At 45.7% G+C, this 23,526-nt stretch overlaps 6 protein-coding genes and 2 non-coding genes across 8 annotated transcripts; 5 read left to right on the forward strand and 3 right to left on the reverse strand.

Annotated features, from left to right (window-relative positions):
- The first annotated feature begins 7,195 nt into the window (after positions 1–7,195).
- C8R40DRAFT_t273 lies at positions 7,196–7,275 on the forward strand. Its single transcript has one exon. It is a non-coding gene; the product is annotated as a tRNA-Ala (tRNA).
- A 1,370-nt stretch (positions 7,276–8,645) lies between these two features.
- On the forward strand, positions 8,646–9,739 carry C8R40DRAFT_1131962 (uncharacterized protein). Its single transcript, XM_046229223.1, has 3 exons — positions 8,646–9,182; positions 9,243–9,302; positions 9,358–9,739. Exons 1-3 carry the CDS (start codon positions 9,114–9,116, stop codon positions 9,517–9,519), a joined length of 291 nt encoding a protein of 96 aa, XP_046080182.1. The 5' UTR covers positions 8,646–9,113; the 3' UTR covers positions 9,520–9,739.
- Positions 9,740–11,969, forward strand: C8R40DRAFT_1131964 (uncharacterized protein). Its single transcript, XM_046229224.1, has 5 exons — positions 9,740–9,913; positions 9,981–10,679; positions 10,736–11,204; positions 11,258–11,423; positions 11,507–11,969. The coding sequence occupies exons 1-5, from the start codon at positions 9,891–9,893 to the stop codon at positions 11,962–11,964; spliced, it is 1,815 nt and encodes a 604-aa protein (XP_046080183.1). The 5' UTR covers positions 9,740–9,890; the 3' UTR covers positions 11,965–11,969.
- A 527-nt stretch (positions 11,970–12,496) lies between these two features.
- C8R40DRAFT_1060308 (major facilitator superfamily domain-containing protein) lies at positions 12,497–15,136 on the forward strand (the record flags this gene model as incomplete). The annotated part of the gene is made up of 17 exons (XM_046225341.1): positions 12,497–12,805; positions 12,859–12,994; positions 13,053–13,129; positions 13,191–13,303; positions 13,368–13,382; positions 13,447–13,478; positions 13,536–13,671; positions 13,722–13,739; positions 13,810–13,963; positions 14,018–14,103; positions 14,152–14,220; positions 14,279–14,474; positions 14,528–14,556; positions 14,611–14,629; positions 14,686–14,815; positions 14,870–15,000; positions 15,065–15,136. 17 exons carry the CDS (start codon positions 12,497–12,499, stop codon positions 15,134–15,136), a joined length of 1,722 nt encoding a protein of 573 aa, XP_046080184.1.
- A 498-nt stretch (positions 15,137–15,634) lies between these two features.
- Positions 15,635–17,449, forward strand: C8R40DRAFT_1163686 (serine hydroxymethyltransferase; the record flags this gene model as incomplete). Its single annotated transcript, XM_046230396.1, has 7 exons — positions 15,635–15,655; positions 15,728–15,835; positions 15,886–16,103; positions 16,197–16,287; positions 16,340–16,641; positions 16,696–17,060; positions 17,112–17,449. The coding sequence occupies 7 exons, from the start codon at positions 15,635–15,637 to the stop codon at positions 17,447–17,449; spliced, it is 1,443 nt and encodes a 480-aa protein (XP_046080185.1).
- A 638-nt stretch (positions 17,450–18,087) lies between these two features.
- C8R40DRAFT_755157 (uncharacterized protein) lies at positions 18,088–19,976 on the reverse strand. The gene is made up of 3 exons (XM_046236123.1): positions 19,792–19,976; positions 18,290–19,732; positions 18,088–18,224 (listed from the first exon to the last, which is right to left on the reverse strand). The coding sequence occupies exons 2-3, from the start codon at positions 19,689–19,691 to the stop codon at positions 18,181–18,183; spliced, it is 1,446 nt and encodes a 481-aa protein (XP_046080186.1). The 5' UTR covers positions 19,692–19,732; positions 19,792–19,976; the 3' UTR covers positions 18,088–18,180.
- A 766-nt stretch (positions 19,977–20,742) lies between these two features.
- Positions 20,743–20,814, reverse strand: C8R40DRAFT_t274. Its single transcript has one exon. It is a non-coding gene; the product is annotated as a tRNA-Gly (tRNA).
- On the reverse strand, positions 20,790–23,313 carry C8R40DRAFT_755165 (uncharacterized protein). The gene is made up of 12 exons (XM_046236124.1): positions 23,039–23,313; positions 22,878–22,984; positions 22,705–22,810; positions 22,373–22,654; positions 22,267–22,320; positions 22,150–22,211; positions 22,014–22,096; positions 21,808–21,964; positions 21,352–21,752; positions 21,285–21,292; positions 21,154–21,235; positions 20,790–21,092 (listed from the first exon to the last, which is right to left on the reverse strand). The coding sequence occupies exons 1-12, from the start codon at positions 23,272–23,274 to the stop codon at positions 20,889–20,891; spliced, it is 1,782 nt and encodes a 593-aa protein (XP_046080187.1). The 5' UTR covers positions 23,275–23,313; the 3' UTR covers positions 20,790–20,888.
- Between the last annotated feature and the right edge of the window lie 213 nt (positions 23,314–23,526).

Consider the following 23,526-nt stretch of genomic DNA (forward strand, 5'->3'; position numbering starts at 1 on the left):
TCTATCCTCAATTTATGGGGGTCATGCAGTCCTACTTAGGGTGTGATACAGAGTGCCTGTTACTTGGACTCAGAGCTCATATGGTAAACTCCAGCATAAGCATTTCTTCTAAGAAAAACAAGCAAGCTCAAAGAACTTGACTAGCTATTAAGACTAAATAACATCTGCAAAAGCTGGATGTTCACAAGAGCAATGGAGGCACTGTCTAGCTCCCAGCAATTCTTCAGTACTGCTGGGAGGACTTTCCCAGCTGGATAGTGCTGTCAGCTGCTTTCTGTTGAGGGATACTCCATGTGCTCGAGCCCATTCTGTACATACCTGAGACTTCTCCTTGTATGTAAAGTTTTAAGACAGCATTATTACATTATACTATACAGTACCTAGGTAGACAACAATGGAATGCCTCTTGAACACCTCAGTTACTTTACTGAGTTAAACCTTGACACTTTCGAGCTCTTAGCCAACTTGAAGAATACAGATTTTACAGATGAACAGTTCAAAAACACAGAGAGCTATTGTACCAAATACTCTAGCTCATATAAAGAATAGGGTACAGCATCTTTCATTATCAATAGTTGGAATAAATGCATAAAGGGAAATGCATTGAAGGCTGGAGGACACTGTGTCATTCAATGGGCAATGATGCAATGATAGGCCCACCACCACCTAAAGGGAAAGAGGAAGACAAGAAGAAGAGAATGCACAAACAAGTCCAAGAACACAAAACAAAGCTAAGTATCCTTCAATGAAAGAGATACTTGGAATGGAGGAAGGAATTGAGGCCCTCACAGAGTTCCTGGAAGAAAGTGGGGCATTCACTAAAACAGGAAAACAGTGCCCAATCGCTGAAGCACCAACATACACACCACTGGGCATTGGGGAGGAACTTGAAGCCATGTTCCATGGCCCAACCGGGGAAGAAATGACTCCGGAAGCTGATTGGAGGGAGGAGGTCATAGACTCCGACAACTCCGATACCGAGATATAACAAACACAACCTATACCATACCACCACCTACTAGCCGAAACACAAAACCCGAGACCGTTGGTGCGGCAAGCTCACAACTTGCTAGCATGGGTTTTGGCTTTCCTGTTGCAGGAGATGTAACAGGTTAGCTGCCCAAGTCCAGCAAGAGCCAGATAGGCCACAGAGCGGATACGCCTGCAATGTGGACTTGGTTTTCCCTAACGGTTATGTAGAGATATGTAAAGCTCAGTTGAGTAAGAAAGATCAACTGAATTGGTACCTGTAGAGATATGTAAAGCTAGAGTCTGTATAAGTACAGGTACAAATAGGAATATCGATAAGTGAACATACCTCAGTTGAGTAAGAAAGATCAACTGAGGGAATAGCTAATGGAACGAAAATATATATATATCCCGATCGTTGGATCGGGTTTAGTAAGTCGGAACATAGAAAGATAAACGGAAGTATAGATAGGAAGAGAGATACCAGAATAAGTAATATCAAAGCTAGATGTACGGAGTATTCTCCAACACCTCCCCTACTCCGTACAGTAGCCCAACTTTTTCGCAAACTTGTGAACCATGGGTGCATTCAATGCCTTTGTCAAAATGTCGGCCACATTCTCACCAGAACGGATAAGGTTAATCGCAATCTTCCCCTCATCTACTTTCTCCCGGATATGATGATGTTTTGTATCTATATGCTTCACCAGTCCAAGTTTCTTCGAATTCTCGGTAAGGCTTACCGAACCAGTATTATCAGCTGATATCATTACTGGTCCATCTTGCGCGAGGTCCACTTCAGCCAAGAATGAAGACAACCATGTTGCTTGTTCGCTCGCTCTAGCTAAAGCAATATATTCCGCTGCGACCATCGATGTTGCCACAGAACCCTGTCTTTTGGATGACCATGCGATGGGCGCCCCAGCCATGAAGAAAACATAACCCGATGTTGAACGACGGGTATCCAAACAATTCGCGAGATCAGAATCCGAAAAACCTGCGGGTTGTATTCCTTTCCCTAAAGCTCCCTCCCCTACTTCAGGTTTCCGGTATACAATGCAGTAGTGCACAGACCAACGAACATAACCAGCGAGCCATATTAAACTCTCCCAGTGAGCCCGACCAGGATTTGATTGAAACCTCGCTAAGTATCCCGTGGCGAACGCAATGTCAGCGCGAGTGCAGGTCGAACCCCACATGAGAGATCCAAGGAGTTCACGGAACGGCTTCTTCTCCATGAACATACGTTCATCATCCGGTAGAGTTTCTGGTGACTGTGCTAGTTGGATACCTACAGGGAGAGGAGTCTTCTTCGGCTGTACGTCTTGTAGCCCAAAATGCTGAAGCATCCGTGTAAAATATCCTTGTTGTGAAATAGTAATCGCTCGAGTAGATGGGTCTTGAGTTATCGACATTCCCAGTAACATTCCGGACCCTACTTCATCCGATTCCCAACGCTTCCCAAGGTCTCTTATTGCCTCCCGCCTCTCCGGTTCGGAAGAGGCTCCTCCACAAACGTCGTCTCCATAAGTACTCGTTATGACAAATTCACCTCCTCGACGGCATGAGCGTATGCAAGGATCTGCCCTGGAACTTCTGTATCCATCTTCCTTGAAGCCACTCGACAGGGTAGCTTGCCAGTCGTGGCTACCCTGCATGGTCCCGTAGATCGAACGCTGTAGTTTACAAACCAAATTTTTGCATCCCGGCTGGATAAAACCCTCTGGTTGCCTCATATAGACGTCGTGAGTGATCGGACTGTTCAAGAAAGCAGATTTGAAGTCGACTTGGAAGAGTGAAAGACCTAAGCAGGCAATAATAGCGAGTACGATACGCACGGACTCCATCCGCGCTACTCCTCCGTACGTCTTCTCATAATCCAAACCAAAAACTTGTGTAAACCCTTGAGCAACGTAACGAGCTTTCCGTCTAATGATTTCTCCCAATGCACCACGTTTGATAGCAAAAACCCACTTTCCACCCATAAGATTTGCGCCAGGCGGTAGGTCGACCAGTGTCCAGACGTTCTTCGCCATAAGCATTTCATACTCCAATTCCATCGGCTCTCTCCAGAGCTCAGGATGCTTCATGGCTTGCTTGTAGCCAGATGGAATGCTGTCTACCTCAGTACTCATGGCAAATGACCAAGGATCCACACAAATTCGCATGAAAGCTGTTTCGGTCGCCCAATCCCTCCCCTGATCGTTAGCTTCTTTTTCTCTATCTTCGAACTCCTTGGATTCGAGGTATCGAGTACTTGGTATTTTAAGATGTGCCGATCGACGCAGTGGTTGAGGATGAAGAGGAGGAGGTATAAGTGGAAGTTCTGGCAAAGCAGGATTATCAAATTCTGGTACAGCCGCGGGAGGTAAATCTCGAGGTTCGTCGTCATCGGCAGGTGGAAGAAGCTCTGGTGCAATTTCACCGTGCATAGGAACAGGTGGAACGGCAGCTGGAGGGTTTTGAGGTTCTGGCATCGTGTCATCAACATCGAGTTCCTCGACATCAAAACCACGCCAATCCTCAGTGATACCCGATTTATCACCGACGTCGGTATCTCCGAGCCCGCGATTGGTACCCAGACCTCGCGAAAATGTCCTTTTAGCTTGCCCTTCCTCAAATCGGACATCCCTATTTTCTAAAACCACCCGCCATTCCGGAATCCACAAACGGTACCCCCTTCTATCCACATATCCAATCAGTATACCCTTCACCGCCTGCCGTGACAGCTTTCCGTCTTTTCGTTTCTCAGGTAATGTTGCCCAAGCCTGGCAGCCAAAGGGTCGAAGATGAGAGACGTCCTGTCGTTTGCCAGTGAAAACTTCAATAGGAATATCGTCTGGGAAACGGGAGGATGGTACAAAGCTGTCAACATAGCAGTATGTTGCTGCGGCTTCTGCCCAAAAGGAATGGCTTAAACCCGATTCGTCCAGCAGGGTACGTACACCAGAAATAACTGTCCGATTAGCACGTTCAGCCATACCATTAGCCGCCGAGGAGTACGGGGGAATTTTTTCGATTTTAATCCCTCTCTCCGCACAGTAGTTTGCCATCAACATGTTGTCCAATTCCTTCCCTCCGTCGATACGAATACATTTCACCTTCTTGCCTGTTTCCAATTCAGCCTTAAGGCAGTAACGATGGAAGGACTTCAGTGTCGTGCCAGCTTGTTTGTTACTAAGGAAATCGGGAACCTTTACTGTCGAGCGCCCATCCGTAAACAAGATCATCCACGTCGCACCACCCCTGCTCTTTGTTCGAGATTGGCCCCAGAGGTCGATATGTACCCGTTCTAATACCTCTGATTCGTGTACCACTTTCTTGTCGAATGGCCGTCGCGTTGCCTTTCCATAAAGGCAAGATTCACACATGCCCTCCACCTTCTTCAACGTGATTTTTAAACCATCGACAAGGTTCTTGCTTGACATCCGAAGAATACGTGGAATCCCGACGTGTCCCAGACGACGATGCCAGGTGTGTATATCGACTGCCCTCTCGTGCGAACGGGCAGAATTCGCTAATGTATCTTGTTTCTCCAGTACTTCCACTTCGTACATCTTTCCCCCAGCAGTACCACTAGTGCTTTCACTGCCAGTGCCGGTCAACAGGATATTCCCGTCTCTATCAGCTACATTAATCCTTCGCCCACCCCAATCGCCTCGTAGACCCTTGTGATCCAGTGTCATGAGGGAGATAAGGTTATGACTGAATGATGGCGTGTGCTTTACCCCCGTCAATTTCACGATTTTATCCTTTCCTCCTACCCGTGTCCGGAATTCAACTGTTCCTACGCCTTCGATCCGGAAGCTCGATCCAGCAACGGCGGTCAGACCCACTTGATTAACCACTGCCTGGTAAACGATGAAATCATCTCTGTCTACCCAGCAGTGTTCCGAAGCGCCGGAATCAATATACGTTCTGACTGGTTTGTGGCAAGGGAAAAGTTTATTGCTGCTAAAAACAGTACAACCATCGAAGGAGATAGGTTTTCGGAATGATACAGGTAAGTCTCTACTCGAACCCTCGTCTCCCTGACTCATTGTCTGATTCAATATGGATCGACTATTTCTGTTTTGTTGAGAGTCAGGGAGCTTTTGGGTGGAGGTAGAATGAGACGTACGTGCTGAAAGGGTGAAAGTTTCAATGGGAGAGGTTGAATTGGCCATGGTAGGTGGCTCCTGGTTATGCTTCTTGTACCACCAGGCTGGAGCCTTACCCTCACAACCTCCCCCTTTAGCCCAACACTTCTTCAAAGTGTGACCGATTTTGCTAGGGCAAGGAGGGTTGGAACAGATTAAGCGTTCGTGTCGGGTCCCGGTCGTCGCTGCGGTGGTAGATTGGCTTTGGGCGGGCATAGCGGCCATAATCTCCTTTGCTATCAACGCCCGGACCTTGTTCGATTGTTCGATCTCGTTGCTCTCGGATTTACGTTCGAGATAGACTGTATAGAGGTGGATGAACGCTTCGTCGCTACCTTTACCTGGAACGTTCCTAGTCTCGGGTTTCCAGTCAGTGGGAACAGATGCCAGGATGATAATCCGAAACTGGGCATCTGTAAGTGTACCACCTACGTCGGTAAGCTTCTTCTTCAAATTCTTCATCTTCTTCTCATGGTCCTCCATCGTGCAGGAGTCAGGATCGAATTTCTCTGTCCTCAAGGCATGATCTGCTAGGTAGATTAGCTGTTCATCCTTCCGCTCAAACTTTTCTGTCAAATCCTTCCAGATGTTAGCGGCTGATTTGGCAAGATCAATTCCAAGCCCGGTGGCGTCTACGGTGTTAAGGTTTATAGTAGCTGCGACAAAGCGGTCACGCATGTACCACTCCTCGGGATAAGGGGTTGTGCTATAAGCAGGGGTAGCTGTTACTGGTGGGTAGATACTGCCTGCTGCAGATGAATAGAGGGAGGAGGCTGGTTTGACGATGGTGCCGTCGAGATAGCCAGTGTAGCCCCTAAGTTGAGCTGTGAGTTCAACGGCGGCTTTGAACCTGCTCCAGCTGTCCTTTCCGGTGAGTTTACTCTCTTCTGGAAATATCGGAACATTGACTTGATTTGTCGACATACTTGGACGATGGAGATTCAGTAGGTTTGTGAGTTACAATGGAGTGTATTCAGGCTCGGGAAGAGCCCAGTCTCATAATCTGTAGAGATATGTAAAGCTCAGTTGAGTAAGAAAGATCAACTGAATTGGTACCTGTAGAGATATATAAAGCTAGAGTCTGTATAAGTACAGGTACAAATAGGAATATCGATAAGTGAACATACCTCAGTTGAGTAAGAAAGATCAACTGAGGGAATAGCTAATGGAACGAAAATATATATATATCCCGATCGTTGGATCGGGTTTAGTAAGTCGGAACATAGAAAGATAAACGGAAGTATAGATAGGAAGAGAGATACCAGAATAAGTAATATCAAAGCTAGATGTACGGAGTATTCTCCAACAGGTTATTCTCCTTACACGGGCAAAGTGTGAAAACTTTCCTTTTCCTTTATCAGGCCATTTTGCTGGCTGAACACTACTTTATACACTACAAATACATACCGAACAACCCTACGACCCACAGCTCTACCACCACGCAGGGACCCAATCAAGGTGTACCCATATCAGAAGAATGGAGAAAGGCAACAGACGAGGATATTACTTATTTGTTTCCGTGACTCCCCGCGCCTTAGTACCTAGACTTACTTACTTGCGGTTAATGAAGAGTTTAAAAAAAAAAAAAAAAAAAAAAAAAAAAGATGCAATGATAGGCTATCAGTTTCACTGTGCCTTCTCCCAAGTGTGCTACCTGAGGAATTTATCATTCCTGAGGTACTTAGAAGGCAGAAAAATGACAGTGTATTCACTGAAGAGTTTGAAGGCCACAAAAATACTTTTACTGCATGCATAAAAGTGTCGATGGTGAGATATCAAATCCGATGGACCGGCAATAAACCGGCAACAAATTATCAAAATTGAAAAATCAACCGTGCCCTTCCCGAGTGCGTTACATATATTCCGCATAAGCCAGTTCCGAACGATACATTTGTTTGATCATCGTCAATTTTTCCGATTGGCAACGCAGCGAATAACTGAATCGTGTATGACTTTTTCCAGTGCTGATCCTTGCTGATTCTGTTCTTTCAACCCTCCTATGAGCTACAGATAAATCATACAGTTTTATATACAACCAAACGTTGTATTTGAATAGATAACAGTACATTAACCAACAGTCAGATTACGGGCATATGGTGTAGGGGTTATCACGTTCGCTTTGCATTATAGCTGCGAAAGGTCTCCGGTTCAAATCCGGATTTGTCCATTTGTTTTGCGCGTCGTAGCAACCTCTTTCTTCTTCCTTCCTGAATTCTACACAGTTCCTCTCTTCGAGCTCCCTATGTGCAGAGCCCTTTTATAAGAGGCAGTCGGTATTCTTCGCTTCAGGACAACGTCAACGTCAATATCGGAAAACCATGAGCAGTTCTGGTTTCCGGTAGGAGTAAAACCGAAAGCAGTCACTCTGTACTTGTAGCTGCTTTTTACCCATCTGACTATTTGAACAGTTTCTACGCTGGGATGGTGTCCACTGTCAAGAAATGATTCATTCAATATGCATTCACACATGCTTGTCGACGTCAAGTTCTGCATGCGCAGATGACTCCAGGCCGGATTTGGTGAAACGCGCGATATTTGTTTGGAAGAACTGGAATGTCCTCACGGTCTTCCATCCTCAAAAATCCTGTTGAGGCCAGGTTGTATATAGACAGGACGGTGAATGTACGAGGATGGAAGGTTGTGTGGTCTCTCAAAAAGTTTCTATAGGTTGTTGCTGCTGCTGCACCTTCCAGACCCCTGTGCTATGTTGCTATATCCTGGAACACTCGAATATAATTTTGTTCATGTTTAGATTGACCAATGTGTATTGAAACGGGACGAATAGGACCCAAGACTCCTCAAGACTCATCATCCTACCTCGTTTCAATGTCGACTATGTACTGCTGTCTCCATCTGTGGCTCGATAGGCCGTTACATATTTTATTCCGCCATCGAGTGGCCTTGTCTTTGATGCCTTGATTTTCCGCGCGCGGCTCTGCAATTTTCTTCATGATACCTATCGCCCTCGTGCTATCTTTTGCTACGATTTCCTCTCTTTGATCACACCTGACCTGAACATTCTTCGAGATCATAGGGTTAAATCTGAGAATGGCAAAGGAGATAGAGTGCACAAAGGTGCACAGTTACACCTGCTGCTAATATACTTATCAGATTTTGCCTATCAGCCGTCGAGGTTGGAGTGTGACCTCAGATCGCTACCAAAGCGTCTAAATTCCATGATCCAGGGATAATGGAGGTAATAACGATGAAGCCTCACGAAATCAAGGCAAAGAGGAACGGGTGCCACCTGAAAATTAGCCACATCTAGCCACATACCTGAGAGAAAGTGCTTATATGTAGGGAGATCACGATATTGCTTAATGATGCTTTCAACCGTTCAACCAACGTCCTTAACAAAACCGAGCTGTTGGTTGATTATTGATCATGAGGAGTCATGAGGCATATTCAGGTAAACTGTTGTGAACGAAGAAGCTAAGATCGGGATTCCGGCCGCGTGATTCGGAAAGCACGCCCAGCGCCCAAATATGTACAGTTCACGAAAAATAGCGAAAAATCTTCTTGTCTTCAACCTCCTCAACTAAGTACCAGTATTGGGCTTTCAACTTACATAAAATCCAATCAAATATTCATGAAAACATCTCTGCTCCGCTAACATCACTCTTTTATATGTATATGTATATATCCATACATATATCGCTCTCTTACATCTTTACTCAAGCCTGAGGCTTTTAACCCTCCGATGGGCATCAAATCGCTCACAAGCTTTTCCGGCCTGCAAGCCATCAGTATCAATATGTATGAGATCAAGCACTGCTTAACTACGGCTGCTACACTACTACAATAAAAAGCATCGGTTTTCCGTAAGTATCGACACATCCCAAAATTCCTGTCGTCGCTGGTCGATCACAACTTTCGAATTTCCACGTCTTTTACTGCTGTTTACTCCACCGAAAACGCCACCTCTTTGACAACACAATCCTTTGTTCCGAGTAACATCGATATCTCCCATCCTGTTTTCTCCGTCGCGATCTGTTTTTGGCTGTCATGTTCAAAGGCCATATTGTCTTTATCCTTCTTGTCTTCCTCTCAGTTGCATCAGCAGCACCTGCTAAAGTAAGTGTTGCTTCCGAGCACTCATTTATACTGCATCTACTCATCATCAATAATCAATAGGGCTCCTCCGATGACCCCTCCTCCTCTGGGAAACCCGATCTAAATTCTGGGGGATCCGCAGTACGTGGTTAAGCTCAGTGCCAAACCGCATCTCTCAAGTATCTTCATCACACAGAATCCCAAAAAAGACTCAAAGCCAGCGAAATTCATCCCAACACACCATACTTGGTCATTTGAGAATGATCCTCAACCGGCTGTTGTTGAAAATGGCAAGAGCAAATTTAAAATATCCAGTAGTGTCAAGGATGCTCTTACATTGAAATGGAGGAACTTGTAAAGAAGTTACGCTCGTCGCTACTATTGTGTTTCGTTACTTGATGCCTGGTTTAGCATTTTGTTTGATCTTCTCACTCCCTATGCCCGCTCATTTTGTACCTATGTTCGATATATCAACCACTTATCTTGACTAATTACACTCTAGTACTCTGTGCTAGTACCGAAAATCTCCCTCCTTGGACAAGAGCATGGGCGCTCTTCCAGGCAATCTTTAGCGCTTCTTCATCATGTGAAGTGAAAAAGCTGTATATGAAGTTGAACGACTCACTTCATCATAACTCTTGGTTGGTTCGTCACTCAACCCATTCTACTCTCGGATACTCTTGTGGCATTGCTCCACTGTAACCTTATGCAATTGTGATCTTGGAAGATATGAACCGTCGAATTCCATACTGGTGAGCCTGCAGTACTGCTTGTGAGAATACACCACAAGCATGACGCTTCCTTTTTCGTTTTCCTCAGGGCACGGGTGTTTACAAGACGAGATTTAACACCTGAAGAACCGCTGGGACGGCTTCTCTCCGCAGATCTTCAACGTATACATTCAGTAGACCAGGCCATTCGATATCTGCGTGTTTCGCCACCCTCAGAAAGTTCTAATGTATTATCCCTGACGTCGAAGAATACATGCTCTGCCCTTTCATTTCTCGTCAACGAGATGCACGCCCCTTCGAGTGCTATCAAAAGCCAAGCCGTTCAGGTGATCAGGGACAACTGGTCAGACATTTTTCGTTGGATCGAACATCTGGCAGCAAAGTTCGTTTTCAACAACAGATTCACTGATTATGACCGCCGTGATTTGCTGGCCTTAGCACTTCCCATCATCCTTCATGTTCCACTCGGCGGTGATGACCGACGCCAATTCCTTGAGCAAACAAATGAAGCACCGACTCTTTTTTCCCTCCTATGCAGTTTATGGTTTCATGATATGAACCATTCGAAAGTCACGTATAGTCCCAGTCAACAGGCTATGCTGGTATTCTCGGGCATCCTGAAACAGAGTCCCGAAGCTCTTGAGTTTCGTGTTTTCCAAGCCCTTGCCGATAACCGCGATGTTCTATCCGCAACCTGTGTTTCATTCTTTTCGAAAGAAACATGGAACTTGCGATCTAGGGTTGCTACAGATTCCGTTAACCTTCCGATCTGTGCTCAGTATATTTTGTGCGCCACTGCTGCTTCTGGTCCTATCAGACATGCCTTGAATGCTCGGAATTTAGTGCGCGTGATTACCACATCTCGAACTCATCGAAATTAGTCACACTACCAGGACTTACGCCCCGTATCGTCAAGGACAGTTTGTTGCAAAGTTGCAATAACTGCCTTGGTCTTTTGATTTGGAATGGCTACTTAGAGGGACAACGCTGGGTAGTTTCCATGCTTCGCGGCGGCATACTACTCTCGCTGCTGCAAATGCCCAAACTCTTCCCTGATGCTAAAGCCGGCACTATCACAGAAACTCAGGACTATTCAAGGGTTTTGATAATTAAAATATTAACGCTGTATCTGGTTTACCCACAGGTCCTACATTGTTTTCAGAGATCTCTTCGCTCCATAGATGGTCGTGAAATTCCAGCATACTTGCAGGATGAGGATACGTGGGGGCGGCTTCTTCAGCAGAATTCCCAGCTTTCAGCACAATGGAAAATTTATAAAGTCGTCGAGCCTCCCGTTTGTTGTTATAGTATCGTCAGCACTGCATCCTTATTTTTCCAGATTCGGAACTGATTTTCATGTCGTAGTGCCCGAGAAAGTCTAACAATTTCAACTACAGTTCGGATGAGGTTGCTAACAAACAACTACTTTGCTCTTGTTGTAAGTTCAATGCCTACTGCTCCAGACAGTGCCAAAAGGGCGATTGGGAAGTTCATCGTACCCAGTGTAACTATCTTCAGCTTCAATTTCGCGGTATGTCTTTCCAAGTCTTCTCCAGTTCACAGTCACGTTCATCATGAACCTTCGAGTTGGTATATTACTTACATTTCATTTAGAGGGACATGCATGGAGACCATCCAAAATTGACATCTCCTTTATCAAGACTTTATTACGGCTGGAAATGGAAAGTTTTTGCAGACAATTTGCAGAACAATGGATTGCAAAAGGAAGACAGATTGAGGAGCTCCCCCTGTCCAAGCAAGAGGACCCGATGATGAGACGATTCATCATTGTCGATCATCGTACCTACCCAGCAGTAGCATCGGTGGAATTTCTAGGAGATATAGATTTGGAGAAAATCAGTCTGCCAGTGCATTCTCCTGATACTCAAATCCCGAATCCAAACCTAGTGGACAATTGGGCAACAAGGTCTAAAGACACACCTGCTTCGATGGTACTATTTCTCTGTTTTCTTCCCGTGTGCCGAAGTGATCCATTGTATTTATATCTGGTGACTGCTTTGGATGGGTTGACCGAAGATTTTATACAGAGCAAAATACTTGCAGTGGATTAATCATCATTATTTTACTTTTCTATCTCTGGTCCGAAAACCGGAAAAGTCCGAACAAACAGCAAGCCTGACTCTTGGCTTTTAACTTCATCCCATTTTCCAATTCTAAAATCCACTGAAATGCCGCTCGCTCACACTGCGACTTTCAATGAGTAATTCAAAATTCAATTTGTAACCCGCAGGATGCATTACATGACCACCATGATTCCAATGCGCTGTCTGACGCCATTCGAGGTCGTCTGTGTCAAGGTAAACGCAGCTTCAACTCACTCCGGTTGCGCCATTCTGTGGGTAAACCTCCTCATATTTCAAGAGAACAGTGTGTTCAGGTGCACATTCAAAAGCCCATACTATCCTTTCCTTAGGTTCTATTCCCCACGATATCTTGACAGTCCTCTGTTGACGAAGTTTGTCAGATTATGGTGTGCTCAAACGCACGTATTATTTAAACAAATTCATTTGCTGCGAACCCCGGTCGAAGACCATACACTTCCTATACCGGTGCTCTCGAAAGCGCGAGCTTACAAGCCACGGCATGTCGTTCTCAGATGCTGGATCTATAAAGAAACTCCATGAGGTGGACACGGTGCTCGCTGATGAACTTACTGTCAGCGACGAGCTGCTGAAGACCATCGACCTCGCAGAAGAAGATAGTCCATTCAAGCTTTCTTCCTGGGTTTTTTCTCGCTGGTCCAGTAAACCTCAACTCAATGAAAACTGCATTGCTACTCGCCGGTCCGTTTATGACAACCCCGAGATGGCACAGCTGTACTGGCCCAAACAAGAATATGAGAACCTCCACAGGTTTGACCCAACTGCCAGATGGACCTATAGAGAAGAAAGAGTATGACATTCGTTATTATGACCATGACCCTTAGCTAATGGACAACCTACTAGTCCCTAGTTCGCAAGATCGATTGGAAAATAATGGCCTGGGCTGCTCTTAGTTTTTCTGCTTTGAACCTCGACCGAAACAACCTTAGCCAAGCAAACACAGACAACTTTTTACCTGATCTTGACCTAACAACTGACGGTGACCTTCATATCTATAACTCGCTCTTGATATATCGATTGACGGAGCATGTGCTTAGATTTCAATTGGGGCAATAGTATTTTCCGTCTCGCATTTCTATGCGCGGAACTTCCATCTCAGTTAGTGTCCAAACGAGTGAGTTGTACTAGATATATGTGGCCATGAAAGCGCAGAACGATGACTTTTGCTGTAATAGCTTGGACCAGACCGATGGATACCAACACAAATGGTCCTGTGGTCCATAGTTACCTTGTGCCAGTTTTGGCTCACAGGAAGGACGACCTTCTTTCTTACACGAGCTCTGCTTGGGTGTGTATTACTATGTGTCGCATAACGATGCCCTCTTTTCAGCTTTGTAACCAGTTTTTCATAGGTTTATACAAGGCGGGTAAGCCACCTTGCAAACCAATGTATCTGAGTCGTTGATTGAATAAGGCGCACTTTTTTCCAAGATTCATTCCGGACCTTATCTTATATCTATCTTGTGAGTTCATCTTGTAACTTGCGGTTGTATGGCAAAGTTTTCGAATGCGCCACACAGATTTTTATACGAAGAACGAGCTTCCTTTCCGGCTCGCCCTGTTCTGGATGTCATCAAATCTATGCAGCATTGTCGGTAGCTTTATTGCCTTTGGAGTTTTGCGTATGCGGGGTGTACTAGGACGCGCCGGCTGGCGGTACGCTTCAATCATTAACATAAAAATTCGCAACTGACTTATCCTGACAGATGGCTCTTCTTGGTAGAGTATGCCTTAATCATGCATATATCCCCATGGACTTGTTACTAAACTGTTCCCTCCCTCCTTTTCTGACAGAGGTCTCATCACGTTTTCCATCGGAGTTGCGACATTTTTTCGCATGCCTCCCTCGCCGACACAATCTCGAACGTGGTTCAGACCAAAGGGATGGTTCACGGAAAAGGAAGAGACTATCATGGTCACTCGAGTTCTTCGAGACGATCCAACTAAGGTTAGTCGATGAGCTGAATCTCAGACCCACAACTTGATTTGACTGCAGTCATAGGGTGATATGCATAATCGCGAAGGCTTGTCGTTGAAACGTCTTTGGACTGCGGTTTGCGATTATGATCTGTGGCCGTTGTATCTCTTGTAGGTGCTCATGCTGGGGTGTGATTATTCTTTAAGTTTGAGTAATAGAGGATTGATGTTCGGGATCCCGGGTGCACCACCTTCAACCTACCTCACACTGTCACTGCGTAACCTAGGGTGAATGAATTTCCTTTAGCCAAGATCTCGACTTACAATGTCTTATTCTATAATGCAGTTTTAGTACCTTCACGACTAACCTTTTGACGATTCCTTCGACCGTAGCGGGAATGATCACCATGTTTGCTATAACGATGGTTTCTGAAGTGCTGAACGAAAGGACATTCGTCGCTATGAACGAGGATTTGTGGGTGCTTCCTTTCTTGGTCGCGTTGTATTGTCTACCAGAGAATCCAAACCAATGGATATATTTTGTGAGTCGTCATTTTGGTGTCATTCCTATTGCTCGATGCTCATTCCACTCAAGGGGCTGGCTTCGGGCCTACTGTCGTATCCGTGAGCTGTCTGTACACATTACTGGATTACAGTATTTTGACCATCGATCTGAAGTTACACGCACCCCATCCAAGTGGGTATTTGTCTTCTCTATGTGGATGGATGCCTTAATCAAGATTTATTACCCAGGTCGGCTGGTGTTCGCGAAACGCTGGTGCGGTAGCAAGCAGGACAGTAAATGCATCCATTTATAATATGTTCGTCCAAGCCACAAGTGTAATCTCAGCACAAATTTATCGCGCTGATGACGCCCCTCGCTGTGAGTATGCTTGCTCTTACCGTTATTGTATGTGTATGAATGTATTGAACATAGACCGGCGAGGGAATCTCACTCTGATTGTCATATGCTGCTTCAATGTTGTGGTTCTATATCCAGCAACTAAAGCCTACTACATTTGGCGGAATCGCCAACGGGATCGGATTTGGGATGCAATGTCTGTGGAGGTTCGTATGTTCTCGAATCTGCTACTTATGTCATGTCGCTAATTTGAAAACTTTTGTTGGATAGGAGAGGAAGGAATATCTAACGACGACGACAGATGTGGGAAATAGGCGCCTCGACTTTAGATTTGCTCACTAGGAGCTGAACTCAACTAGCTACGTATGTATTTGTGATGAAGTTCAACCAGTATCCCTTCGAATAAATGATCAATGTAGAACGTGCAGTAAATATTTCGAGGAGTTTGTTCGCCGAAACAAAATGCCGGTTCGGGCGGTTATTCCGCTATTCCGTTATTCCGTTCTATGTATTCCGTCTGTGATCAAAAACCTTTTTCAGCTGTCTTCATATTCCGTTGATTCATACATTATCGTAACTTGCTCCGATACCACTGCTTAGTTTGACCCTTTTGAAGCTTCAACGTACAACTGTCTGACAAGCCATTCCAGAATACGGATCTAGAGTTAGCGACGCGTAAACCCAATTCGGACTCGTGGCAAAAATCTACCCATCTCGGACTTAAACCAGAAAATTTTGGCCTTGAAATTCGCAACTATGCTGCGAAGCCTGACCAGCTCTCTGACTCGAACTTTTATTTTACCTTCTCGTACGCTCAACCATTCCTTTGCTCGCAGAACAATGGCCTCCTCCGTTGACTTCGTGAGTATCATCTCCTCTCCGAATCGTAAACTGTTGCTATAATATTGCTATTGGTACGCTATTCCATGACAGAACAAAATACTCTATGCTCCCTTAGCTGAGAGCGATCCAGAGGTTCAGAACATTATTGACAAGGAGACGTGGAGGCAGCTAAATGGATTGGAGCTCATCGCGTCTGAGGTATGTTTTGTTTCGCCTAGGTGAAGAATCTTATCTTATTTTTATCGTAGAACTTGACCAGTTTATCCGTCATGGAAGCAAACGGCTCCATCCTCACTAACAAGTATTCTGAGGGCCTTCCCGGCGCGCGCTACTATGGTGGCAACGAATACATCGATGAGCTTGAAAGCCTTTGCCGCGAGCGTGCTCTCAAGGCCTTCAACCTCGACCCGGCTAAGTGGGGTGTCAATGTGCAGCCCTACTCTGGCAGTGTAAGCTTCAGTCTCATGTTCAAATGTTTTTTATAACTCACGATCTCCCTTCCAGACTGCAAAGTGTGTCCTGCTCATTATGACTCGAAAAAAAATTTAATCTTTCACAGCTTTGCCGCCCTCACTGCTCTAATTCAACCTCAAGATCGTTTGATGGGTCTTGGCCTTCCGGATGGTGGTCATCTTACTCACGGTTACTACGTATGTACTTGTGTTTCGCCATGGTTCCAACTTTCAACCAATTAATTCTTAGACTGCCAAAAAGAAGATGACGGCGTCTTCGATCTACTTTCAATCTTTCCCGTATGCCATTTCACCAGAGAGTAACCTAATTGACTATGCCGGCCTGGCTGCTCAGGCAAAAATCTTCAAGCCTCGTCTCATCATTTGTGGTGCCTCTGCTTACCCCCGTGACTGGGACTACGCTGAGCTCAAGAAGACTGCTGAAAAAGAGGGTGCTTGGTTATTGTGCGACATGGCACACACTAGCGGTCTCATTGCTGCTCAAGAGCTCAACAGTCCATTCGACTATTGTGATGTTGTTACGACCACTACGTAAGTTAATCATAGCCATCTTCGTTCTAGAATTTTCGCTGACGCTATCTGCAGTCATAAAACCCTTCGTGGCCCTCGTGCTGGTCTCATCTTTTTCCGCAAAGATCTCGAGAACGCCAAGGACCTTGAAAAGCGCGTCAACGAAGCAGTCTTCCCTGCTTGCCAAGGTGGTCCTCACAACAACACTATCGCTGCTGTCGCCACTGCTCTTCGCCAAGTCGCCGACCCCTCATTTAAGGCTTATGCCAAGCAAGTGGTTGCTAATGCTCGCACCTTGGCTTCGACTCTCCTTGAACACGGTTACAAACTTCAGACAGGAGGCACCGATAATCACCTCGTACTCTGGGATTTACGTCCTCTCGGCTTGACCGGTAGCAAGGTTGAAAAGGTTTGTGATCTCATGGGCATCACGATAAATAGTACGTATTTTCATCCCCCTTTTGGGCACTGTGGCTGACATTTCCACATAGAAAACGCCGTGTCAGGCGATGCTTCCGCCCAGGTTCCTGGTGGTATTCGTCTTGGAACTTCCGCTCTTACTTCACGTAACATGACCGAAGCGGACATCAAGGTCGTTGCCGACTTTCTCCATCGTACTGTTCAACTTTCTCTGCTTCTCCAGAAGGAAGCTGGTACAAAAATGCTGAAAGACTTTGTCCGTGTTGCCACTACTCAGCAGGAGGGCAAGCAAGGGTTTGCTCAGGTGAAACAGCTCCGTGACGAGGTTCGGGCATTCGCCAGTAAGTGGCCTCTGCCTGGTGTGGACACCGCCAACTTTAAGACACCTGCTGGCGTCGAGGAGGATTAGAGAATCTCCAGACAAGTAGGTTGATGGTGCTTTGAGAGCTTGGTTTTGATTCAAGGAAATTCACGAAGATTCAACGTTCATTTCACGTCTTGCTAGACGTTGTACTCAACGGATATTCAACATCGTCCGACCACTGTATTTGTAGTTACAGATCAATTATTGTATGTCTCCTGCTTCAAATTGTTGTTGCGTAGTCATCGTTTAGATGTAATGAACTGGTTCTAGAATGTCGATTGTACACATGTGAGTGTGAAGATGAACTCAGGCCTGAGATCGGGAGGTGAAAACAGGCCATTCTGTCCTCCAAGGTACTAACATCAGGCGTCGGTCAACATGAATGGTCAAAGCGACTTGTATATATTCCGAAATGGAGCATATTAGAATGGATACAAAACAGGCTAAAATATGTATAGATACAAACTCGATAGCACGAGGGGTATGGTAGAAATGCATGTATGACGTTGGTACAAGTATGAAGATGTGCAATGGCAGTAAGGAAAAGACGGAAGAAGTTATTAAAAATGAAATGTAAATAAAGTATAGCATGGTCTTAGAACATAGGATTGTTTCATAAGGAAGAAAGAATTAACTTAGGATTTTCTGGATACGTTTTCTTGACTTGTTAAACGCCACCAAAAAGAGACTTCATTGATTTCAGGTTCAACTTGGAGATCTTCTTCATTCCTAGAACTTTCTTCGACCGCATAGTCGTTAAACTCGCGGAATCAAGATCATCGGCTTTGAAGTTCTCTTTCATAGTTGCATCTCCTTCGACCTTTGATGCAGAGGAGGTAGAGGTAAATTCAGTGCAAGCAGGAGGGGCTGACAGTCCCATCGCACCGGTACTCGATCGCCGTCGACCAGGTGGTACGATAGATGCTAAAGCCATCGCCCGAGGAGATGGAATAAACGAATCATCGAAAGCGTTCGAAGCAGAAGGGGCATTCAGCCTCAAAGGTGCTGGACGACGTCTAGTGCGCTTGTTCTGGGCCATAGAACCCGTCGCAGCAGCCATGCCAGTGATCGTGCTTAATGTAGAGGTAGGCGATACTGGGACTCGCGTAGAGCCAAACCCGCTCAAAGGGCTGGGTGGTCCTGAATAGGAGGGTTGAAAACTATGTAAGAGGTAGGAGGACCCATCTGCGGGGGTGACGATGTTGTTAGAAGACATAGAAAGCGATGAGGTCACTGAGGCGAGCGATCCACGACGTTCCTCTGGTTCAGAAGTTCCAACACCGAGTGCCATACCAGGAAGGACAGGGGAATTTCCGGGGGAATTGAATGTTATCCACTCTCTAGCTGGGCTTTCGGGCGTACGAGGAGAAAGTAATGCCTCCCTTTCGAGCCGTTCATCTTCGTCATGCCATATTACCCCATTCTCATCGCGGTAGATAGTGCCCACCGGAAGAGCAGTTCCCTTATGGAACCCAGCAGGTGCAGCCAGTTGAGCCTGCTCCTCCATGACACGTTTCGCATGCGTCTCCAGCGAGCCGCCATTGGTGAACTGCCTTAAAAGCAGCTCCGAAGCGAGAGTCGGTGGAAGCGGAGGGTGGGTGGAGGACTTCTTCGAGTGCGCAGATACTAAGGCGGACTTAGATCTAGAGTGAGAGCGAGGACGAGAAGCAAGCTCCTGAACGTCAACTGCCGCAGCAGAGACAGACTTTCGTCGATTTCTTTTGAGCATTCCCAGCGATTTGATTCTCTTCAAGCCCTTCGGCGTTTCCTTCTGGACCGATTTCTGTTTCTGCGAACTTGAAGGATAAGGATCGCGCAAGAGGAATGGTGAAGGTGTCGACGGTGTGTGAATTCGAGATGCGAATATCGAAGTATATCCCAACTTAGTAAGGTCAAATTGAGGCTGCTTATAATCGTTAATTCCGGGAGTTTCAAGTTCCACAAGATGTGCCACCGATGAGTTGGATTGTGCTCGATTGTGAGAGATGCTCGTCCTGCGAGAAATCAAATCACGGGCAATAGAGATCGAGCTACGACGACCAGGTGAAACACTGATGGACTTGTGAGGTGAGTTCGGAGCTGGGGAACCAGGTTGCACAGTAAGAGTCCAGTTTTTGATCGCAGCAAAAGCAGAGGAACGGCGGCGTCTGAGAGGCGTTCGGTGCTCAGGATCTCCGAACGGAAAACCCAGTTTTGTAGGACTAGGAGTCAGGGAGAGGGGGAGGGGGAGCACGATGTTCACAGGATGGACTGGGAGAATGCCAGCAGGGAGAGAAGCGTTTTTCATCGAATCCACAGGAATGATATACGAGAGCGTTAAAATAAGATCTATTGAAATCGGAATCAGTCCACATAGCAATCTAAATCGAGAAAGAAGAGGGACTTGCCGTAGATTGGAATAAAGGAGTCAAAACGTCGTCAAATCGTAATCAAATCAAGTATAATGGAAGTTTCCGGTATTTTATTAGGGAGACAAGCAGCTCAGCACGCTCAGTCTGCAGGAGTGTTGACTATGAAAGGTCAGAAAGACGTTCATTATAAGCACAGCAAGAACAAAAGACATTTTTTACAATAACAGACAGACCCTTGGGTACAATGGTGGCATTTAGACAACACCTTCCTAATGGAGACGGCTTCGCGCCAGGCGTTTCCCGCGGCGGTAGGTTTCGTACAAAGTCGTACAACCGACGAAGGGATGGTCAAGGAAACCCGATATTACAGTCAATTATTTCTTGGAACTGCCTCGGAGAGTACGTCTGAGTACGTGTATAAAAGCCCGGGTAATTCCAAGTCTATTGCTCAATGCTTGAACAATCTCCGGTTGGGGAGAAAACTGACCGCCAGATTTCGGGCAAGGAAGCCATGCGCTTTCTTTGAGTTATTGTATTTTGCAAAGTTGATATCCCGGCGTAATTTCTCGTAAGGCTTGTTTTACAGCAGTGGAAGCCAGAAGGAACACGGTGGCACACGTCAAAGTTGTGGCATTAATTTCCTTATACTCTATAAAGCACCAGTCGGATCATCCACGCAGACTAGAGTCAGAACATGGGACTGTACATTGTCTTTTCACTAGTACTCGTTTAGACTCGTTTTTACAGGTTTTTACTCACCAATGTCACTGTACACCTTCATTTGTCAATGTCAGTACAGTATATATCGTGTCGAAAGGACGACGAAAGTTCGGACAGCAAGAATAAAGGCACCTTCCTCCTGTGAAACTGATGTAGGAACGTATGTATTGACAACACAGCACAGGACGTACGGGCTAACTGGCGCGAAAAGCTGAAAATAAAAAGCCAAAGAATCAAACGGATTGTCAGCAATTTACAAAAATGACATACACCGTTCGGGAATCGAACCCGAGCCGCTTGCTTGGAAGGCAAGCATGATAACCACTTCACCAACGGTGTTACAATAGAAGAATTTTGTACCTATCCTTATCTTCATGCATTACTCTCTGCAGTCATTATGTAATTAAGTATGCTCAAAACATAGCTTCCAGATCCCTCAATGCTTTCAACAGCTCTCGATCCTCCGTTGAAAGCATCTGTATATGCTTATCACTTTCCTCGTCAGGAAATGTAGCAAGATCGACCGGACAGACAGTCCCATTCTTTGGTATTTCCCCAGCAAAGTATCCACGTTGAAGTTTTGCTGTACAGAGGGAAGGTAGAAATATTGAGCAGTGCTGTAACAACCGAGAATCAGTGAAATCGTTTAAGAGGGAAGAAAATGAAAATGAAACGTACACCAGGTCCGTCTTGGATAATGATAACAGATGAATCGGGCATAAGGGAATTGACGAGCAGGCCGCTGGATTTCGGAGTGATCCTGTTCACAACAATCAGATATGAATTTCCCAACAAGAACTTGCGCTTACGGGTCAGCCTGCAAGATAAATCAGATTCAGCTGAGTGATATTCGTCCATCGACAATGAAGCTCATACCGTATTGCTGATAATCAACATCTTCGTCTCCAGTGTTGAATTCCACGGCCCAGTAAACCTCTCCGGACCATCTACAGGCCAGTACTGGCATCCGCCATCCGGCTCACTCACACCCGTGCTCAAACCGAAATGGGGCGAGACTTCTCTCAAAGCCTTCAAACCCTGCTCCGTCAGATCTTTTGCAGTAGGAAATTCGTCAGGTGCGGTAGGACGAGGGGAATCAAGACAAGTGACAGCCAAACGGGGCGAAATATGGGGTTCTGGAGAATCAAGGTCGGCAAGAGGAAGCGGACGGACGATGGCATTGTAAAGTTCTGTCCCGTTTCCTGCCATAGCAGATGAAAAGGATTTTGCAACTTTGGGCCATTTCAGTGGTCGCTGGAGAGATTTTGCGAGAAGTCCTGTTCATATATTCAGATTGAAAAAAACGTAGTTTGGATTACATATCGTCCTTACCTCGAGCGCCTCCAGATGTCAAAACTCCTGGTCTGTTCCCAAATGGAACTGGGATGGGGTTGAGAGCGATAGCGTCGAAAAATTCTTCGAACCGACGCTCCAGGTTTTGCCAAGACTCGTCCTTATATTCACATAGGGGACATGAAGAGGGCCCTGCCTGATGCATGTTGAGTTGTATAATTTGAGAGCATGTAATTGTGTAGCACCTTTGAACAGTCCTGAAGAAATATCTGGTAAGTCTTCTCGGCGTCTGAAATCCAATTGATAGGCCATTTGTGCGATGGTTCATCTGCGAAAAGCAGTAGATGAGTATCGTGTATCGGGACCGTGGATTAGATTTACTAGACCAAGATACTGGATTAACAATCCCATCGATGACGGCATAACCGATACGATGTGGAAGCCTAGAAGTAGATATTTTAGCGAAATAATTAGGGAAGTATGAGCTGGAGAACGGACATGTTTACAAGGTAAGCACCGAGAATGGACCCATACGATATTCCCCAATAGTTGCTTCATATCCAGATAAGTGTTAGTAAACAGAAAGTTTGAGTTGCAAGCGTACATCTTCTCGTCTTCGCCCTCGATAACTCTTGACATGAAATCGATATCTCTCACGACGGTCGCCGTGCCCATATACTTGAGCTCATTGCCCATCATTTCTCCGCAAAGGTGTGCATGAGCCTCTTTGACAGCAAGGAACTGCCGATGCTGCTCAACAAGCTGATCATAGAGCAACGGCGATGATAGATCGGAGATGGAAGAAACCGTGATGCCTTGCTCAACCACTGTGTTGGCGAAGAGGACAGTGTTGGAAATTTGGGAGGAAAAGCAACGCGTCGGGGGCCTAAAGACAATGAACACAAAGTTACTCATCCTTGTAAAGGTTACACGCACATCGTGGAGCCAATACCTCGAGGATCAAACCCAATCAAGTCCCAATCTTCACCAATAACCTTTGCCAACGCGGAACCTGTGGTGATAGGAAGTCTTGAACCAGGACCTCCGGGCCCACCTCGAGATAACATTGAGTTTCCTTGTAGAATCGTAGAACGGGGGAGAAAGAGTACCAGGATTTAGAAATACTGAGCCTTTTCGAGGAAATTTTTTGGCTTTGTATCTGGCTAAGGCAACGGAAGCTGTTCCTGCTTCAGCATCGAAATAATCCTTTGGGACGCTGCGAAAAGCAAATACATATCTTTATATAAAAGCTTCTGCGTTACGAACTCACATTATCCTTCCACATTCTACATTTTCAACAGCAGGGACACACTCTTTCCAGTGAATTTCGCCTGGATTCAGTGCAATTGAAGTCAGAGATGTTCTTTGTTGATAATGTGACCGAAAGTTAGCAAGGATGAAAATGACTATTAGGACGACAGTAGAGATGATGATAATTTTTTTCAAGCTATTTTGCTTAGTTGGACGGTTTTCGCCAGCTGCAGTCACAGTAGAAGTCGGTGGCATGTCAGCATGGTAGATTCTGGCAGACTTTCTAGGCTTTAGCCTTTCTCCCTTAATTCTGAATCTTTGAATATTACAAGATTATGTAAGTCCCGATTAAGGCCGATAATTCGCCGGTCTGTAATGTAAACTGCAGATGTAATCTTTTGTCGTCATCGAGAAGTTCATGTCCGACTCGGCTACGTTGCAGTTGAGTGGTTCAAGTCGGCAGGGTTCATCTTAATCAGAAATCGACAAGGAAGCGAGTCGTATATA

Source organism: Lentinula edodes (genome assembly GCF_021015755.1).
Source record: "Lentinula edodes strain Le(Bin) 0899 ss11 chromosome Unknown C8R40scaffold_59, whole genome shotgun sequence".
Taxonomy (NCBI): Eukaryota; Fungi; Basidiomycota; class Agaricomycetes; order Agaricales; family Omphalotaceae; genus Lentinula; species Lentinula edodes.

Bases quoted from the DNA above. Each gene is read 5' to 3' on its own strand.
- C8R40DRAFT_1131962 (XM_046229223.1), top strand. From the start codon at position 9,114: ATGTTCAAAGGCCATATTGTCTTTATCCTTCTTGTCTTCCTCTCAGTT. The intron at 9,183-9,242 runs GTAAGTGTTGCT...AATAATCAATAG, and splicing joins CATCAGCAGCACCTGCTAAA to GGCTCCTCCGATGACCCCTC. The intron at 9,303-9,357 runs GTACGTGGTTAA...TTCATCACACAG, and splicing joins TAAATTCTGGGGGATCCGCA to AATCCCAAAAAAGACTCAAA.
- C8R40DRAFT_1131964 (XM_046229224.1), top strand. From the start codon at position 9,891: ATGAACCGTCGAATTCCATACTG. The intron at 9,914-9,980 runs GTGAGCCTGCAG...CGTTTTCCTCAG, and splicing joins AACCGTCGAATTCCATACTG to GGCACGGGTGTTTACAAGAC. The intron at 11,205-11,257 runs GTCAGCACTGCA...TTCATGTCGTAG, and splicing joins CCGTTTGTTGTTATAGTATC to TGCCCGAGAAAGTCTAACAA.
- C8R40DRAFT_755157 (XM_046236123.1), bottom strand. From the start codon at position 19,691: ATGAAAAACGCTTCTCTCCCTGCTGGCATTCTCCCAGTCCATCCTGTG. The intron at 18,225-18,289 runs GTGCGATGGGAC...TCTGCATCAAAG, and splicing joins TCGACGGCGATCGAGTACCG to GTCGAAGGAGATGCAACTAT.
- C8R40DRAFT_755165 (XM_046236124.1), bottom strand. From the start codon at position 23,274: ATGCCACCGACTTCTACTGTGACTGCAGCTGGCGAAAACCGTCCAACT. The intron at 22,985-23,038 runs GTGAGTTCGTAA...TGCTTTTCGCAG, and splicing joins GTAGAATGTGGAAGGATAAT to CGTCCCAAAGGATTATTTCG. The intron at 21,093-21,153 runs GTACGTTTCATT...CGGTTGTTACAG, and splicing joins TTATCCAAGACGGACCTGGT to CACTGCTCAATATTTCTACC.